The 17828-nt window shown below is 36.6% G+C and overlaps 3 protein-coding genes across 6 annotated transcripts; 2 read left to right on the top strand and 1 right to left on the bottom strand.

The window, feature by feature from the left end:
• The first annotated feature begins 125 nt into the window (after positions 1-125).
• On the top strand, positions 126-5338 carry zdhhc4 (zDHHC palmitoyltransferase 4). Its single transcript, XM_026222877.1, has 7 exons — positions 126-354; positions 562-700; positions 775-848; positions 3303-3481; positions 3564-3689; positions 4376-4620; positions 4723-5338. Exons 2-7 carry the CDS (start codon positions 578-580, stop codon positions 5011-5013), a joined length of 1038 nt encoding a protein of 345 aa, XP_026078662.1. The 5' UTR covers positions 126-354; positions 562-577; the 3' UTR covers positions 5014-5338.
• Positions 5339-7902: 2564 nt separating this feature from the next.
• LOC113056249 (glycerol-3-phosphate phosphatase-like) lies at positions 7903-9687 on the top strand. The gene is made up of 2 exons (XM_026222870.1): positions 7903-8711; positions 8792-9687. Exons 1-2 carry the CDS (start codon positions 8117-8119, stop codon positions 9115-9117), a joined length of 921 nt encoding a protein of 306 aa, XP_026078655.1. The 5' UTR covers positions 7903-8116; the 3' UTR covers positions 9118-9687.
• A 2599-nt stretch (positions 9688-12286) lies between these two features.
• Positions 12287-16543, bottom strand: LOC113056247 (target of rapamycin complex subunit lst8). Of its 4 annotated transcripts, none has more exons than XM_026222868.1 (10): positions 16435-16543; positions 16049-16205; positions 15405-15456; positions 15123-15285; positions 14974-15049; positions 14738-14890; positions 14487-14611; positions 14213-14376; positions 12963-13045; positions 12287-12611 (listed from the first exon to the last, which is right to left on the bottom strand). In XM_026222868.1, the coding sequence occupies exons 2-10, from the start codon at positions 16175-16177 to the stop codon at positions 12600-12602; spliced, it is 957 nt and encodes a 318-aa protein (XP_026078653.1). In that variant the 5' UTR covers positions 16178-16205; positions 16435-16543; the 3' UTR covers positions 12287-12599. The 4 variants fall into 4 exon arrangements, with proteins under 4 accessions (XP_026078653.1, XP_026078654.1, XP_026078651.1 ...); XM_026222869.1 differs by having other exon boundaries at positions 12287-12608; XM_026222866.1 differs by lacking the exon at positions 12287-12611 and having other exon boundaries at positions 12704-13045.
• Between the last annotated feature and the right edge of the window lie 1285 nt (positions 16544-17828).

The raw sequence follows: 17828 nt of genomic DNA, 5'->3' as shown, positions 1-17828 counted from the left end.
GTTAACAGTTAAAAGGAAGTCTGGGACGACTTTTATTTTGACAGTATAGTTGCAGTAAGTTCCGCATCAATGTTGCCATGTCCACTTCTTGGTCCACTTTAGGATTGTTTTCTACCAACATAGTAGCGGGTAGTTTATTTATATGCAGTATTGTAAAAGCTTTTAATTATTAATGCAAAATTATATAATTAAATACCTCCTTATGCTTATTTGTTGAGGCAAGTCGTTATGATTTGACCAGACCAAGTGTAAAGATCTGGCAACAGTGTTCCGCATTCACGTCTGCTTCACCACACTACAGTCTGCACGGAAAACAAGTGTGAGTGGGTGAGGATGGTGCTCAGGTGAATAAAGGTAAAACTTTCCTTCCCTTGCCTCTTTTTGTGTACATTAGCACAGGTGTATGTCCAGTACTGTCTAAAAAGAAACAGTTTAAAATGGTTTTATTAAGTAAATAGTTTCGGCCATGATACATTCGGTTTTGTTTTAAGCGCTCTTTTCTCGTATTGTACAAACATCTGTAAAAAGTGAAAATAAATGTCTCACTGCTGTTCTGCTCAGGTAACGTTAGTGGCAAATGGACTTCCTCACTCTGTTCGGTATTTATGTGGCAGTGGTGCTCACCTGCATCGCTCTGGTGTGTAAATATTCAGGACATCAGCAGACTCCTCTCGGTCTGCTTTTGGACAAGTTCACAGGGGTAAGTGAATCCCTGCAAACTGTTTATTTCTGTAATTGTTTGAAATATAATTAATATCAAGTTGTTGCTTTTAGATCGTCTCGCCATGGATCCCACAACGTATCCAAAGCTTTTGCTACAGATCTATGCACAGGCTGTTCCATCAAAGGTAAGAGAGTTTGAATAGGGACGAATGTTTGGATTTTTAAAGTTTTTTTTTTTTTTTTTTTAAAGAAGTCTCGTCTCTTATGCTCTACAATGCTGTATTTATTTGATCAAAATACAGAAAAACAGTAACATTATTCATGAAATATAATAATAATAATAATAATAAAAATAAATTCTAGGGGTGGGAGATATGACCAAAATCTTATTCCGGTTATGAGGAATTTTATTTCACGATATAGCTGTTTTTATTTTTGAATTTGAAATAAAGCATTATTTTTTCAGCTACAGTAGGCTAGGTTTATTTAACGTGTAGTAAGAAATATTAAAAAAATTGACTAAGGCGTATAAATAAAATACTCCAAAATCATCAGCGTATCAAACATTAACTGATCCCTATTAAAAATCCAAAAGTAGTTCAGTCAAGGGCAGTGAGTGATTAACATTAATAATGACAGACAGCAGCAGGTAAATTACACTGCTGTCTCTTTAAGACCAACTGCACAGTTCCAATATACTGATACACATCTAGTTTTCACCCAATGGTTTATTTAACATATAACTGACTGTGTTTATGGGAATACTCATGCACATTCCAAATTCGCAATTGCATGCTGTCTGATGAGGAGGTGCTTTCTGAGTGTGTGCTTCGCATGTGTGTCAGTCTGCCCGAGCACCACATTGAGTTCTTTTTCACTGCTTACCACACTAACTCTATCAAGTGCATCCCACACTTAATTTTCTCATTCATGATTGTTTCCTTATCACTTAAAGATCTATATAACTTTTAAGTAGCACTATGTTACGCAGACATACTTGCATGATGCAGAATACACAATATAGCACTTTATTCTGTGTAAACAATATATACGGTCATATCGCCCAGCCCTGTTATTTTCTATTTGACTATATTTTAAAATGTAATATATTTCCGTGAAATAAAATCAGATTGTCAGCAGCCATTACTCCAGTCTTCAGTGTCACATGATCCTTCAGAATTCATTCTGATATAACTATTTGATGTGAACAGTTGATTACTAATTGATTTATAATGAGTTGATTAATTAATTTTTATTTAGCTTGTTAAGTCTTTTTTTTATTATTATTAAATAGATGTTTACAATGAATTTTGCAATTGTATTACAAATGTAATGTTTGTCAACTGGAGGCTTTATAGGGACAGTTCACCTCAAAATGAAAATTTGCTGTTAATTTACCCACTCTCAGGCCATCCGAGATGTAGGTGACTTTTATTTTCTTCTTTAGTAGAACAGTAAAGATGATTTTGATCTGAAACCATGATCACTGGTGATTCATACACTGCACGTTTGTGGCTGCTGGTTTTAGAATGTAAAAAAGAAAAAAACACAAACAGACAAGATCAAATTAATACCCATGGCTACTGATGAAATAATGAGGTCTTATGAAGCAAAATGATCAGTCTGTGCAAGAAAAGTATTTACAACATTATTACTTTTAATCCACAGCCTGGGCAAATGGTTCTCAGCATGTTCACAACTGTCAGGAGCATGAACTTCCTCTTGTCACATAATGACAAATGCTTTACAAAAGAAAGTGAGGACTCGATCGCAGACTGAGAGAGATGACAAGGGACACATGTGACCTGACCCTTTTTGTTTACAACAGAAAGTGAGGACTCATGTGCAGAGCTTCAGTAGCAGTGCCAGTGTCTAAAGCTCACAATGTAAAAGTGACAGTGGTTGATGATTTAGATGTGAAAGAGGATTCTTGGTCTCTGATTTCTGGTTTGATAAAGTAGGGATTTGCATAAAATTCCCCATCCTCTTCCTTCACATTGAAATCATCAGTGTCAGCTCATGCATGTTCTTGGACATCTCTGTCAGTTTGCACACGAGTCCTAACTCTTCGTTGTAAACAAACATCAGCTTATGTGAGAGTATGCATACGTCATTACGCGACAGAAGAACATTTGCCCGGGCTGTGGATTAAAGGTAATAATGTAGTTAAAATAAATGTTTACATTTTAATTCACAATATTGTGCATATATGCTGTAGTTTTCTAAATGTTCGACCAATTAAAACATTTTAGTTGAATGGACTATAAAACTAGTTCAGTAAAGGTTGAGCCAACTACAAAACAACAATTCAAGTAACGTTTTGAAGCTTGAAATTGAGTGAATGTAAACAATTCTGTTGAATTAGTTAATAAATAGTAATTAGTTTGAAGCAGCTTGAATTTTTTTACAGTGTTGTTAAACTAAGAGATTAATAATACAAATATTTAATAGAATACTAGATGACACATTTAAGGCAGTTTCTTGCATGCATTTGGCAGATTCTTTAACCGAACTAAGCAGTTTACGGTGTATTATTCAGACTATTCAATGTATTCAAGCTGTACATTTTATAGTTCTCTAATCATCAAGCTGTCAAGTATATTTCCTCTAATCCTATGTCTATTTATTTTTCACATTAGGAACAACCTCTTCCTTTTCTTGCACCTGTTACTTGAAGTGGTTGTGTATGGAGAATTCTCCTATGAGGTCTTTGGCTTCTGTTCGGACATGGGCACAAGTTCAATCAGTTTGTGCGTTCCTTACGTCCTCCTTGCAGTGAAGTCTTATCTGTTCTACCTGTGTTGTAGCAGAGACCCAGGTAAGCAAATGAACAATTGCCTCATTTCCATTGAAAACAAATTGGGAATACCAGAACAGTTAATTTGAGTTTCCCTTTAAAGGCACATTGACAAAGGCAAACCATACTGCACAACTAAAGGTCTACCAGTATGATGAAAAACTGTTCCATCAGGGAGTCCGGTGTTCAACCTGTCAGCTGCTCAAACCTGCCCGATCCAAACACTGTCGTACGTATAGAAATAATGTTAATATTCTTCCTTTGAACATCATATTAAATGTAAATTTTTTGTAAGTGAAAAAAATGTAAGAATAAGCCCTTGTGTGAGGTGAAAATAACCCATTGATTTTAATAATTGTTTCTGATCAGACGTTTTTTTGTTGTTGTTTTTATGTACATAATGACTTTATTTTACACTGTATTTTGTTAGATTAATTTGTTTGCATATGTGTGTATAACTCTGTGCCCCTGGTATTAGTATTTCCTTAGTTTGCTTAGTTTAGCTTTTTCTGTCAAATTTGTATTTTATTTTATAAAAGTACAAAACCAATTATAGTACTTTGATATATTAACATTTTATCAGTTAACTTAATATATATTTTACTGTGTACTGTAAAATATAAAACATTGCTACCATTGTTATTTTTCTAAACTTCTTTCTTTTTTTTAATGATTTTTTAGTGTATCCTTTTAAGTTTAACTACTAATTAACCCCTTCAGCTGTGAACCAGTTATTACTAGCCCCATATTCATTTTCTCCCTTAGTTAAAAACAAACAAATAATATTAGTTAAACAAGCTATCTTTAGTAGTGTTATAATTATTCATAACGGCCCAGTGTAACTCCCTGTTAGTGTCATTTATACAATTTTTTTTCAACATTCTTCATCATTTGCGGTTGATCTCGTTTCTACAGGGGTTTGCAATAGATGTGTGCAGAGATTCGACCATCATTGTGTGTGGGTGAATAACTGCATTGGTGCCCAGAACACCAGATTCTTCCTGCTGTACCTCCTGAGTGTGTGCGCCATGGCAGCTGATGTTGCAGTCCTTACAGCAGACATGTTGCTAAAAGCTGTTCTCCGAACTGGACTCCTGCATGCTCACTACATTGATGAGCAGGGTGAGCAACAGCTCGCTGGACCGATCTTTATCATCCAGGTAATAAAAACACACCACAGAAATGGTCTTTACTAGTAATCGTGCTGTGGTCCATGAATTGTCCCTCTAATAAATCTTTTTCCATTGCATTTCTTGTTTTAGCATCTCTTTCTGACATTTCCAAGGATCGTCTTCATGCTGGGCTTCTTGGTATTTGTCTTTTTCCTATTGGCGGGATATTTCATGTTTCACATGTATTTGGCTTTGATAAATCAAACCTCAAATGAGTGGTTTAAAGGAAAAGGTCACAGTTGCCAGCATTGCCATCCATACTCTGCACACAACTGCCGGACATCATACAATCCATTTAGAGGTTTCTATTACAGGGGAATCCTCAAAAACCTTGGGGAAATCTTTTGGCCCCTATGTCCTGCTCAGAAAAAAGAGAATTAGAGAAAGTGCGTTATTGTTCTTACACCGTGTCTACACCGGCGGTCACAACAGCTCGAGGATGTCTACACTGATCATTTGAACTTTGTGTTAGTACGTCATAAATAGAACAAGGCATCAGTTTACTGTCAGGGATTTGTCGTGTTGCATCACATCACACCGCATCTAGTGTAGACCGCATCACTGATTATAATGGGTTCTATTGTATTTTGTGTAGAACCCAAAATGGGTCCGGTGTAGACATGGGGTTATTTTTAACTGTGTTTTTATTTAACTCTGTATCCTGTTTTGGTAAATTGGGTTTTTAATAAAAGATTTCTCAGCATTATGTATTATTGGCACCTTTTCTCTTTATTTTTTCTTTTCTCTGATTTATTTTTTTTAATAAAAAATTCTAATGTACTTTCCAGTTGTTTTACCAAAACTTAGTGAATGAAAATGAGGGTGTCAAGGAAAGGCATACAGTCCATTCAATAGGTTGTGCTGTGTTGAAGTCACATACGGTCTAATTTTTACTTTATGCATTACCATAGTTTCAGGATTTTATATTTGAAATGTATTTCTAGACGACTTGAGCAGTGACACTAATAATATTCTAATGTTATCAAGTAAAGTTACAGAAAACTTACATGGCAACATGAGCAAATTATTACTGTTATTTAGGTTGAGAGTGTCAGATTTCAACATTTTATAAAAATATATTTCAGCATGAATAAAAATCAATACCATGTATTACAATTTATATTAAAAGATCTTGACAAAATGTATTTTATACATTTGACGGGGTTTTAAATTCATTCCCGCCTCGACCATAGATGCCATCTTAACACTGTAATCCTTTGGATGGTTATTCTCTTTTATTAATAATGATACTTCATAATCTGATTCTAATCTGATTCAACCTAAATCATTTTGATCTTAAATATTCTAGATAAACTTAAATATTCAGTTTTTTTTTTTCATTGGATAATAGTCTGTGAGTTTATTTTATCTTGTATTAAGTTTTATATTTGTGGACACAGTAATTCATTTACAGATTTAGAATAAAAATATTGTTTTCCTTTTAAAGTTAAAATGGGACTTTATACTAAATTATATAGTCTTTTATCATAAATATACTACTACTACGAATAAAACATTTCAGCAAAAAGAAACTTAAGTTTAATGAAGGTATGTCCTCTAAATTTCTTTGAATCATAAAATTATATTTTTTTCAGCTAGCTATGAGTATCTATTAGTGAAGAAAATTTGGGGGAATTGTTCTGTTCCCTAGGATGAAGTGTTACAATACAATATGTTACAAACCTGCACCATCATACATTATATCAAAATCAAGTTGAAGACTGATCAATGCCATTAACAGATTATTATTCCAATACGTCACCTTTAAATACAGATAAAAGTCTATGACTCCAACAAGAGTAAATCCACAACATCCAGCACAATGTGGCTGAGAACCAACAGTCCTTTAGTGCTGGTGAGGCAAAGGACAGCCCAGTGAGAAAGAGGAGGAAGATGGATAGTTTTGAGAAGCTCCACTCTATCCGTTTGTCTGAGTGGAGCCACAGTTCAGATCTAAGTCAGACGGTGGAGGACCAGGATACTGTGCTGAAATACGAAAGATGCACTGAAGGTGAATCCTTTGATTGTTTACTGTTAACTATATGTACACCAAACGGTCTACACAATATTCAACTATACAGTATATGAGTATCCATTGATGAGAACTTATTTAAATAGGGTTGTTTTTCTTGTAGGATGAAGTGTCAATAATTACGGTTTTATTAATCCCCACGGTTACACCCTACTGTTGAAACATTTAAAGCTGCAGTAGGTAACTTTTGTAAAAATATATGGTTTACATATTTGTTAAACCTGTCATTATGTCCTGACAGTAGAATATGAGACAGATCTGTGAAAAAATCAAGCTCCTCTGGCTCCTCCCAGTGGTCCTATTGCCATTTGCAGAAATACAGAGATACATCGCTCCCGTTAAGAAACAACCAATCAGTGCTGCGGTCCGTAACTTAGTTTGTGCTCAAAATTTAGAAAAATGTATATAATAAGCGAGTACACCATGAATCCATTTTCCAAACCGTGTTTTTAGCTTGTCCTGAATCACTAGGGTGCACCTATAATAAGTGTTTATATTCGGACTATTTTAGATTGCTTCGGGGGTACCGCGGCAGAGTAACCCAGTACCTTTGTGATTCCTCATAGACATAAACAGAGAGAAGTAGTTCCGCCTACGATGTTCTTCCGCAAGACGCAAGCAGTTCTGTTTATTAACCGCTTGAGCGTCAAAAGTTACCGACTGCATCTTTAACTTTAAATGTTTATTTATATATATATATATATATATATATATATATATATATATATATATATATATATATATATATATATATATATATATATATATATATACGATTTCATGTAGTAACTGAACAAATAATATGAGTATGAATTATTTAATTAATTGATTAAAACAAGCTTTAATTTGATATTCAAGTCCTCCCTCCTGCAGATAAACAGGGTCAAACTCCTACTCTAGTCCAGTCAGTTCAGCATCAAGACATAACAACAAAGTGGACATAAGAATTACAGTCATAACCCAATACAAACGTTAACTTGTTTCCAGGCTTTGCTCTAATATAAGTCATCCCTTCAACCCCAAAGGAGTAAAATACACGGTTTCCTCACAGCCTCGGTTTCGTTGAATTTTTGTTTATTTTATTAACCTTTTTTTTTTTTTTTGCAGCCTACCCTGACGAAGGTCTATTTTATTCACTGATCTATAATATAGAACATGTTATATATATAGATCAGTGATTTTATTAGTTCACTGGCCCTTTAAGCCGGTGCGGAAGTGCCTCACTAGTATAACGTCACCTACACTGTCAAACGAATGAATCACTGGCACAAGGCAGTGTGCTGCTCGGTTGCTGCAACTAGTAATTTCCAGTTCCCTGTCATTATCGTCTGACATAAGCTGATCTCCGGCTAGTCAGCGGACTATTCGTAGATAGGTGAAGATCAAATACTATTTTAGGACGGACCGAGTAAAAGAACGAGGATTGCTGTGAGGACGAGAGTAACTTGAGGAATGGCTGCATCTAAATGTACGCGACTGACCGTTGCTCTGAGCAGACACTTACTGGACTCGGTAGACTGTGTCCTGTTCGACTGCGACGGTGTAATATGGAGAGGGGACCAGGCCATCCCCGGAGCCCCTGAAGTTATCAGTTCACTGAAGAAAAACGGAAAACGGGTGTTTTTTGTCACAAACAACAGCACAAAGACCCGACAAATGTACGCGGATAAATTAGACAAGCTCGGTTTCGAAGCCACTGCTGACGAGGTGTTCGGGACAGCGTACTGCTCGGCGGTGTACCTCAAGAACGTTTGTAAAATCGACGGAAAAGTCTATTTAATTGGGAGCAATGCGATGAGGCAGGAGCTCGAGGACGTGGGGATCCGACCGCTCGGTGTGGGGCCTGACCCCGTCTCAGGAGTTCAAAAAGACTGGGCCGATGTTCCTCTCGATAAGGAGGTTCAAGCTGTACTCGTCGGGTTTGATGAACACTTCAGTTACATGAAGCTCAACAGAGCTCTGCAGTACCTCTGTAACCCCGACTGTCAGTTCGTGGGAACCAACACGGACACGAGACTGCCTCTGGAGGGAGGCAAAGCGGTCCCGGGTAAGCAGATATCAAGGACATCACAAATATGTATTACCTTAATGTAGTGTTTTCACAACGACCTTGTCTTCCGCTTACAGGGACAGGGTGTCTCCTAAGGGCGGTTGAGACCGCTGCGCAGCGCCAAGCTCAAGTGGTCGGGAAACCCAGCAGCTTCATGTTCGAGTGTGTGACCAACCAGTTCGGTCTGGACCCTGAGAAGTGTCTGATGGTCGGAGATAGACTGGACACTGACATCATGCTGGGCTCAAACTGTGGCCTGAAGACCCTGCTGACCCTCACAGGAGTTTCTACTGTAGAAGAAGCCGACGCAAACCTGAAGAGCAAATGTCCACTTCAGCAAAAAATGGTGCCTGACTACTATATAGACAGCATTGCTGATATTTTACCTGCACTACAAGCATAGTCAGTGTTTACTTGAATTTCACCCAGTTTAATAGAGAATATATTTATCAATAAATGGGTACGGATATTTTAATAATTTAATGGAAATTGTTCATCTTGATATATATATATGCAATATGATTTACTATGTCATCAAGGCTTAATTTCAAAACTGGCCTACCTCTTTTTTTTTTTTTTAATAACCTACTGTTTTAATTTTAGGTAATATAAGGGCAATACATTTTTTTTATTTATTTTAGTTTTATTGTTTGTTTTTTATTTTGTCTAAAAAAGTAATTTGTGAAGTGTTTTCTTGTCAGTAATACTCGGGTGCTATACAAAACAAGTGACCCTCTAAATTGTGCCGTTTGTTTTTATTTTATCAGAAGTACTTATTCAATTCTGTACTGTTAATTCACTGTACTTGTAACATAATAAGTGAGAGAATATTTTAAAATAGTACATTTTGCATTTTACAGCTTTGTCACTCAGTAACCCATAAACCTGGTAGGAATTTATTTCTCGCCATGGTTTGGTGTTCAAATGTACATTTTGCTTGACTGATCAAATAAATAAGGATTGTTAATGAAAAGTGTATTTCTTTTTCTTAATATTGTACTTGAAAGAGATATAAATTCTGTGATCATTTACTCACCATTACATCAATCTAAACTTACTTTTTCTAGGATACATAAAAGACAATAATTACATTTTGAAGACTGGTTATCAACATTCATTAAAATGTCTTCTTTCACATTCCCCAGAAGAAAGGAGGTCACAGTTTTGGAACGACATGAGAGTGTGTAAATGATGACACAGTTTAAATTTTTGGTGTTTCCTGTGATGAGACTGCACCTCAGTTTTCTCACTGTAACCACCTCTGAAGTTATTAAAGTCAGCAGCCGAAGGGCATGGCCAGTCGATGCCTTCACACATGATCTGCAACGAAAAGCCCTGTCCACAGTGCCGATCTATCTGTCCCCTTCGTCTGCTGTCTGGTATGGGGTAGTCAGCCAGTGGGTTGGACTACCTGGTGTGAGGCAAGAGGTGGGGGGCAGAGGAGTTAGATTCCTATACTGCAGGCACCGTTGTTCGGTCTCAGTCATGAACATTGCTGTACACAGAAAGAGGTAAGACAGGTACTGTGAGGAGAAGCAAAACAGGGCAGAATGTTGAGGTGCTGGAAGCATTCAGAAGCCAATCTGGAGGACCCACAGAACATGTTGAGAGTTCATTGCTGTTTTCCATTAGCAGTGCACATACTTAAGATTAAAACAGAAATATGTCACTTTGTGTTTTGCTTAGCTGTGTTTTATGGCTTGCTTACAATCCATAAATATTTTTTAATGTGAATGTGCCTTAAATGTAACTTGGAGGGAGATGGCTGTGTGTTTGGATTTGCTAGCACTGTGGTCCCATGAGCTCCTCTAGGGTTCCTCACAAAGTTCTCTGGGGTAGTACTGCGGCCATGCTGCTCATTGCTTTCATTGCTCTTGGTGTGTCCACACATCTAGGGCTAGAACACAAGACACAAGTCCAGGCATTTCATATTTTTTAGTCATTTTTATGGCAAGACGCCTGTAAACCACTGTTTTTTTCTGCCCATGCACTGGCCAGTTTGGGATTATGGGATATTTGGCTTTTACAGTTTGTCTTCTCTCATAATGGAAAGAAAATTTCCCAAATTTCCCACATGGACTGAGTCAGAAATCTTCATTTCAGTAGCACTTATATACACCAGACCCAGCTCTATGTTTTACAGAGGGGTTTACACTTAATGTACTGTGATTAATTGACAGGGAGAGTATGCTGATATTGTATCAGCTGTGGTGTCTTGCTTTAAAGGTTTGCAATGAAAATTAAACTTCTGTGCACTGTCTTCATTGCAAGTTGTCAGAATTCCCAATAACATGGGTGACTTGATCAATCAGTCGGCTTTGATTGACAAGCACAACAGTGTAGTGACCTACACTGTGACTTCTCATGTCAACCACACTTCCATAGTTATTTTTAAGCTTTTTAAGACCTTGTGCACTGAACGTACCTAAAACATAAAGGTGGCTGGCAAATTGACTGGCACCACCCCAGTGCTCTTAGGTAGATTAGAGAGCACTTTTGGCTGCTTTCTACTCTGTGACTCCAGAAAGTGAGTAATGGACCGCACCAGCTCAGGAGGGCTTTAGTGTATAGCCGAGACCGAATTCCACAGACCATCTGATCCACCTTGACTGGATTGCATTACAGGATGGGACCACAGGGTGCACAATGGCCACTCTATTGGCTTTTTCCTCTTATAAGTCAATAATGGAAAGACCGAGCTCCTTTCCGCAAATAGAGCAGAGACCTGTGTTGGACACACTTCTCTCAGCACTTAACAAGGCGATTCATGCACTGGGTTATGATCTGTGCAGAGCGGGATGGGCTGATGAACCGATAAGTATTGCTGACCACTTAAAATCTTGGTCTCAGTTGAGATTTTTGCATCATTGCGTTTGATTTAAGCCATTAGAAATGTTTTTGGAAACGCCTTTTGAACAAGATTTCCAATTTTTGGTGCACAATGAGCTATTGAGAAGCATAAACTGCCAGTCTCAGGCTCACTCAAGCATTACTCCACTTTAACACGTTTCTATCTGATCTCTCAGAGGAGTAAGTGGTGTAATTACAAATGCCTTTTGCACTAGAGGAAACGCTTAATCCCCTTAAGACATAATTATATGATCGGGAGTCATACAGTGTATGCGTTAACACTGGAACAATATAGCGAGTCTGTATCACACCATTAGAGGATCATTTACTCGGGGATGATATACAGAGAGTTATGTGATGATTCCCACAGGTTCATCAGGTCTGGGTGGTGTGAGATTTTAGGAGTGCTGTCCAGAAGTCGTGTGGAAGCTTCCACCCTTCAAGAACCTCTTCAGTCCCTCTGTCAGCAGGCCTCTGTGTACTGGACTAAAAGATCTGATGGTAAGAGTATGTCAGTATTACAATATTACATTCTGTTACACTAAACTGATTCAAAAGCGAAAGACATTGTAAAAGACATTTATAATGTAACAAAAGATTTATATTTAAAATGCTTTGTTTTAAACTTTCTATTCATCACAGAATCCTGAAAAAACTACTTGTGTTTTTTAAGAAATATAAACCTTGAAAAAAAACTTAAAAGTTTAAAAAAAAGTTTAAACTTAAAACTTAAAACTTATTTATTTCTGCACTGACATCTGCTTTCCCAGCAACATTTGGGTTTCTGTGTGCTTCTACTACTTGCCAGAGTGACATTCCATTGACGGTGTACCAGCACACGCCAGGGAAACAAACAAATGCATTCACATCAATGAGAGAATCTGGAGAGGCTACACAAATGCCATTTTAAGGTGGAATCTTCTTGTGATTATCTGCTGGATCCTTATCTTCATCCTCTCTTGTATTTAGCCCCATCTTTCCAGTGGTGTATGAACGTGACTTGGCTCTAAAGCTCACTCCAGATTGCAACTCTTGTTACAACTCCTGCTGGTCAACAATAAAGCACCATTGTGTTCAATCATTCATATATTTGAATGCGTATTCAATTCAATTACGGAATAAATTCAGTGATGTCTAGATATAATTAAAAGCAAAATACAAGTTACCATAACGTTTATTGACAAAAAATTACATGTATCCTAACACTGAATTTGCTACGATAAGGATACGACATTCAGACAGTCACCATCATCATAACCATTAAGGGTTTTCATTAATGCAACAAAAACTTAACATGTATGCAGTCCATTGAACACCATATGGATATGAGATGCAAATGTCAGAATGAGCTTCTTCTGCATACTATCCAAGCACACTGTCATTGAAGGCCAAACACACCACGGCTTTCTGATGGCCGCTGTACTCCCGTTTGATCTCTCCGGTCTCCACACACCACAGACGTGCAAGGTTATCCGAGGAGGCTGAAAATCAGTTGAAAAACACAAACATTTAAACAGGAGTTCTTCAGGAATGATGCTCGATCATCACGAATGGATGTTATTGATGCTCAAGTGGATTCAGACCCATTTAATGTATTTTACAACTATTTACTGGCATTTAAATTAATAATATGATGCAATGCACTTACAAACATGTTTTTACATTGTAGTTATATTTTTAAAAATACCTGGAAGTATCTAAATCTGTAATACCTTTACTCCTCCATTACCATTAACCCTCCTTTAAACCTAAACATAGCTCAAAAGTTTATTTTACAGTATGTGTACTTACTGTACATTGTACTTATTCAAGAAAGTACTGAGTAATACAAGTAACTTCATGGATAGATTAAGATTTGGGGTAGGTTCATGCCAGGGTTCCTACCTAGTTATTACCCAGTTACCGTACGTACTACAATGAACATGACTGTAAAAGTTCTATGTATTCTACCTCAATACAACATGAACACAATAAGTACATTGTACCACACATTAATAATAATTGGGTTGCACTTTATTTTACAGTACGTGTACTAACATGTACTTATAGTGTACTTACAGTGTATTTATCTAAGAAAGTTCTGGTAATGCAAGGTAGGGTTAGGTTTAGGGGTAGATTCAGGGTTAGTACCTAGTTATTACATAGTTATTGTAATTACTATAAGTAAATAGTATGTACATGAGGAACAGGACTGTAAAATAAAGTGCTACCAATAATTGTTTGACTTAAGTACAGAGTAGTTAAAGGGATAATTCGCCCAAAAATTAAAATACTGTCATGGTTTCCTCACCCATGAGTTTCTTTCTTTTACTGAACACGAAAGAAGATGGTTTGAAAATAATGGTAATCAAACAGTTGATTGGTAATTTTCTTCTACATATTATGCAAGTCAATGGCAACCATCAACTGTTTGGTTTCCTATTTTCTTCAAACATATATTTTTCTGTAGTTACCAGCAAAAAGAAACTCATACAGGGTTGGAGCAACTTGAGGGTCATTGAATGATTACAGAATTTTCACTTTCGGGTGAACTATCCTATTGAAGACACCTCATATAAAGCGGTCCAAAGATTCTGTAATGGTCATGTAAACTTATGATCATCTCATATTAGTAAAACATCTGAAGTGTGAATCTTGTGTATGTTTACCTGTAACTATGTATTGTGAATCTCCAGAGAAGGCACAATCCCACATCCAGCCTCGGGACGTCTCTCCTGGGTTGTTACTCTTTATACTCAACTCGGTCATCAGAGAGAAGTTGGAGGTTCTCCAGATTTTACAGGTCTGGTCAGCAGAGCATGTGGCCAACAATCTAGAATAGAGTTGAAAAAATTGTTGCACTTTTGCACTTACATAATAACTGTAAAAGATTTCCACTGCTCTCTCCCCGTTCCTCGGTTTAGCTTTTTGTAAGACACTTACGTGGAATCTGGGCTGAATTTGCAGCGTAATGAGTAGCGTTTGTGAGCAGGGATCTTGGTCTTAGGTATCAGTTGTGTCACCTCATCGCCGATTCCTCCAGCCAAATTCCACACATAACAGTTGCCCTACAATCAAGACCAAATGAACCATATTTGACTCTGATACAATATGAATATATGCAGTACACATTAGCACAACCTGATTAGCAGTGGGAAATGTTGAAGCTTTAAGGATTGTTATTGTTTACTGACTGAGCTGTTGACTGCAGCCATATAACTGGCATCAGGATCGATATGGACTGAATTGACGGACACGTCTGGCTCTGGGATGAGCTGTTCATTGTGGTCCGTTTTCAAATCCCAGATATGGATAACACCACTTTGGTCCCCAACAATTAATTCAGCCTAAAGCAAATACATTCAGACACACATTGGTTTGCTTGCTTGCGAACAGTAGTAGCAGATAATACAAATATTATCCAACTGACCTGATTGGGATGAAGACACACACAATTAATAGGTGCATTGACTTGAAATATTCTTTGGCACTGTAGATTCCTTGACCTGAATGCAAACAGTACTGTAAGAAACACACCTCTAAACAGCCTTTATACTCACAGCAGACAGCATTCATTACCTTAGGTCCCAGATGCGAGCCATGCAGTCTTCTCCCCCCGTGTACATCCACCGCCCTTCCTCGTGGAAGCCAACAGACGTGATGTTCTTGCTGACACCGTCGTAATTGATCACAGGGTTTGGATTATTTGAGTTTAGGTCATACATGCGTATGTGTTGATAACCTGAAATGCAAGAAAAAAAGGAAAGCGTGAAAACTATACAGTCGGGAGATGAGAGAAAAATACTGTTTGCAGAATTATTAGCATTGTACAGTACATAATGAGGCACATGCTGAACTTACCAGCAGCAGCAATCATGCTCCTATCAGGTGTCACTTCAAGGGAATTTACCTGCTGGTGTTTGAGTTAAGCATCTTTAAGATATTTCTGCTCCTAAATATACTCATTAATCTGACTGTACAGAAGCAGTTCTCGTCAGAAACAAAGTTCAGATGTAAACTCAAGTGTAAACTCAAGTAAAAACCCACTTAGGACTTGAGTACATTTTTTAATTTAATTTTTTATCTTTGAAATATGTTCAGTGTATTGCTAAATGTATTAACAACCATTCATAGTAACGAAAATATATTTTACAGTATGTCATGTATTTAAATATGTGTAATTACACTTTTGTAACAATGATGTTGCGGTATATTTAAAGTTTAGTCAAAATTATGATCAAGCATTTAACATGTGTAATTTTTCAAAGCATGACAAAATATTCTTAAATCAATACATAATAATTTGACCAAATGAAGTTACCAACAAAAAGCACTTTTTGGTAGGGTGTAAAAAAAAAAAAAAAAAAAAACTTAGAATAAAGAAAGTTATCTGCATTACATTTTTTTTTTAAAATCCTTTTAAGATTTGAATTACACTACAAGTGTAGATTCAGTACAATAAGAGCACTTTTTTTCACAGGGGGTATTGGTCAGGGGAAGGATACAGAGTCCTGGTGCTGGACGGTTCTCGTGCAGATGCCACTGTGAGCCTGCCAGAATCTGACAGTATGATCATATCCAGCGGTGGCGAGTATCACCGGATCACTGCCGACGGTGCCTTGATTCACATTCATGATGAACTCGATGCAGACCTAAAGACAGCTTCGCAGGAGATTTTCCAGACTCGTTTTAGCTGTGGTTGTTGAGAACTTCATGAATGTCTTGATGCGTTTTTATGTACGTTTCTTTAAATCGTTTATGTTGGCAACAAGATCAGATAGTACAACTTGTGATGGCTTGGCATTAATGTTATTAGCGTGCTAAAATGCTTTCTAAAAAATAAAATTGGAAAAGCTTGATAAAATATTTGAACGTAAATCAATATTCTTACCTGATAACAAAGAGTGCCAGAGAAATTCGATTATTTAAATGTAAACTATGAAACAACAACGAAATGTCAAACCTAAGAGGTGCTCCTTTTCAAAACCGTCCGCACAGAAACAATTCTTGAATAAAAGGTTCCGTATGGGATATAATAATAAGCCTGAAACCAAACATAAAAAACGCAAGTAAAAATATATTGCATAAAATGTAAAAATAAAAGTACACATTTTAGAATAGCATACAATGGTCACGGATCGAAAGATTAAAAGCGTAAATCAAAAATGTGATAACGCATTAAAAATAAAACAAGCATGAATCAAAACTGTTAAAAACATATTGCACAAATCTGAAATATTAATGCAAAATTATTAGAATTGAACACAAAATCATGTTTTCCTTTGTTGTATTTCTCAGTTTATTTTATTTTGTTTTGTGTGTGTGTGTGTGTGTGTGTGTGTGTGTGTGTGTGTGTGTGTGTGTGTGTGCTCTCAGACATTTTCTGCTTATTTTTTTTTATTATTTTGTATGTTTATGTTGTTTTTCACTCCACTCTTGTTTCCATGCTCTGTGCTTGCTTTTCCAAAATGTTGCTGGTAGAGAACCCCTTACCAGTCACCCCCCATTTTTGGCATGGAGACAGAAATGACATACCCAAAATAAAAATGTTTCTGCTCATGATTCTTTCTGACTAGATACTGATAGATAATCAACATTTGTTCACAAAGCTGACACTTCAGAGTTTACTGTTCAGGAATCAGAATCACTGTTATGATAATAGATATATATAAGCTCAAACATAAAAACAAAAAGAAAAATATTAAAAACATATTTTTTCAATGTATTAAAAAATTGTTGATGTAGGATATGAGTTTAAAAACACAGTGTAGCTAAAGCCACAAGTCTTCCAAAACTTCATAAAAAAATTCATAATAGAATCTGTAAAACTGTTGAATTTTATGAAATATTGTCTAAGGTGTTTTTAGAGAAGGCTAATCAGATTGATTTATAGCACTTGTCATCTCTGTAAGATCAAACATGTTAACACTTCTGTGTGCTCTGTATGAGTGTTTGGCTCTGAAAACTCCCCGATTCATGGTTCTATTGTTCTCACCAAACGAGTCTTTCACACCTCTGCCAGGTATGACACATTATCCGCATTATTATTTTATAATTATTTTATAATTTTTCTATTGTTTTTATTCCTTTATTGAGGTTTTTAAGGCTTTACAAAGACACAAAGCTGCAATCTCGCTAAAAGTCTTACTATAAAAATACAACAAAACATTTGACGCTGTTCAGTGAATTTATGTGAACACAAATAAACCACTGCTGACGTGAATGAGACAATGAGTGGTGAATTTCTATTCAAAATGTGGCATAATACGGATTTATTATTTTGCA

Source organism: Carassius auratus, chromosome 37, assembly GCF_003368295.1.
Source record: "Carassius auratus strain Wakin chromosome 37, ASM336829v1, whole genome shotgun sequence".
NCBI classification, from domain to species: Eukaryota; Metazoa; Chordata; class Actinopteri; order Cypriniformes; family Cyprinidae; genus Carassius; species Carassius auratus.
This window is presented reverse-complemented; position numbering and strand designations above follow the sequence as displayed.

Bases quoted from the DNA above. Each gene is read 5' to 3' on its own strand.
- zdhhc4 (XM_026222877.1), top strand. From the start codon at position 578: ATGGACTTCCTCACTCTGTTCGGTATTTATGTGGCAGTGGTGCTCACC. The intron at 849-3,302 runs GTAAGAGAGTTT...TTTTCACATTAG, and splicing joins CACAGGCTGTTCCATCAAAG to GAACAACCTCTTCCTTTTCT. The intron at 3,690-4,375 runs GTACGTATAGAA...TCGTTTCTACAG, and splicing joins TGCCCGATCCAAACACTGTC to GGGTTTGCAATAGATGTGTG.
- LOC113056249 (XM_026222870.1), top strand. From the start codon at position 8,117: ATGGCTGCATCTAAATGTACGCGACTGACCGTTGCTCTGAGCAGACAC. The intron at 8,712-8,791 runs GTAAGCAGATAT...TTCCGCTTACAG, and splicing joins GGGAGGCAAAGCGGTCCCGG to GGACAGGGTGTCTCCTAAGG.
- LOC113056247 (XM_026222866.1), bottom strand. From the start codon at position 16,177: ATGAATGTGAATCAAGGCACCGTCGGCAGTGATCCGGTGATACTCGCC. The intron at 15,457-16,048 runs GTATCCTTCCCC...CTCAAACACCAG, and splicing joins CCGTCCAGCACCAGGACTCT to CAGGTAAATTCCCTTGAAGT. The intron at 14,612-14,737 runs GTCAGTAAACAA...TCTTGATTGTAG, and splicing joins TGGCTGCAGTCAACAGCTCA to GGCAACTGTTATGTGTGGAA.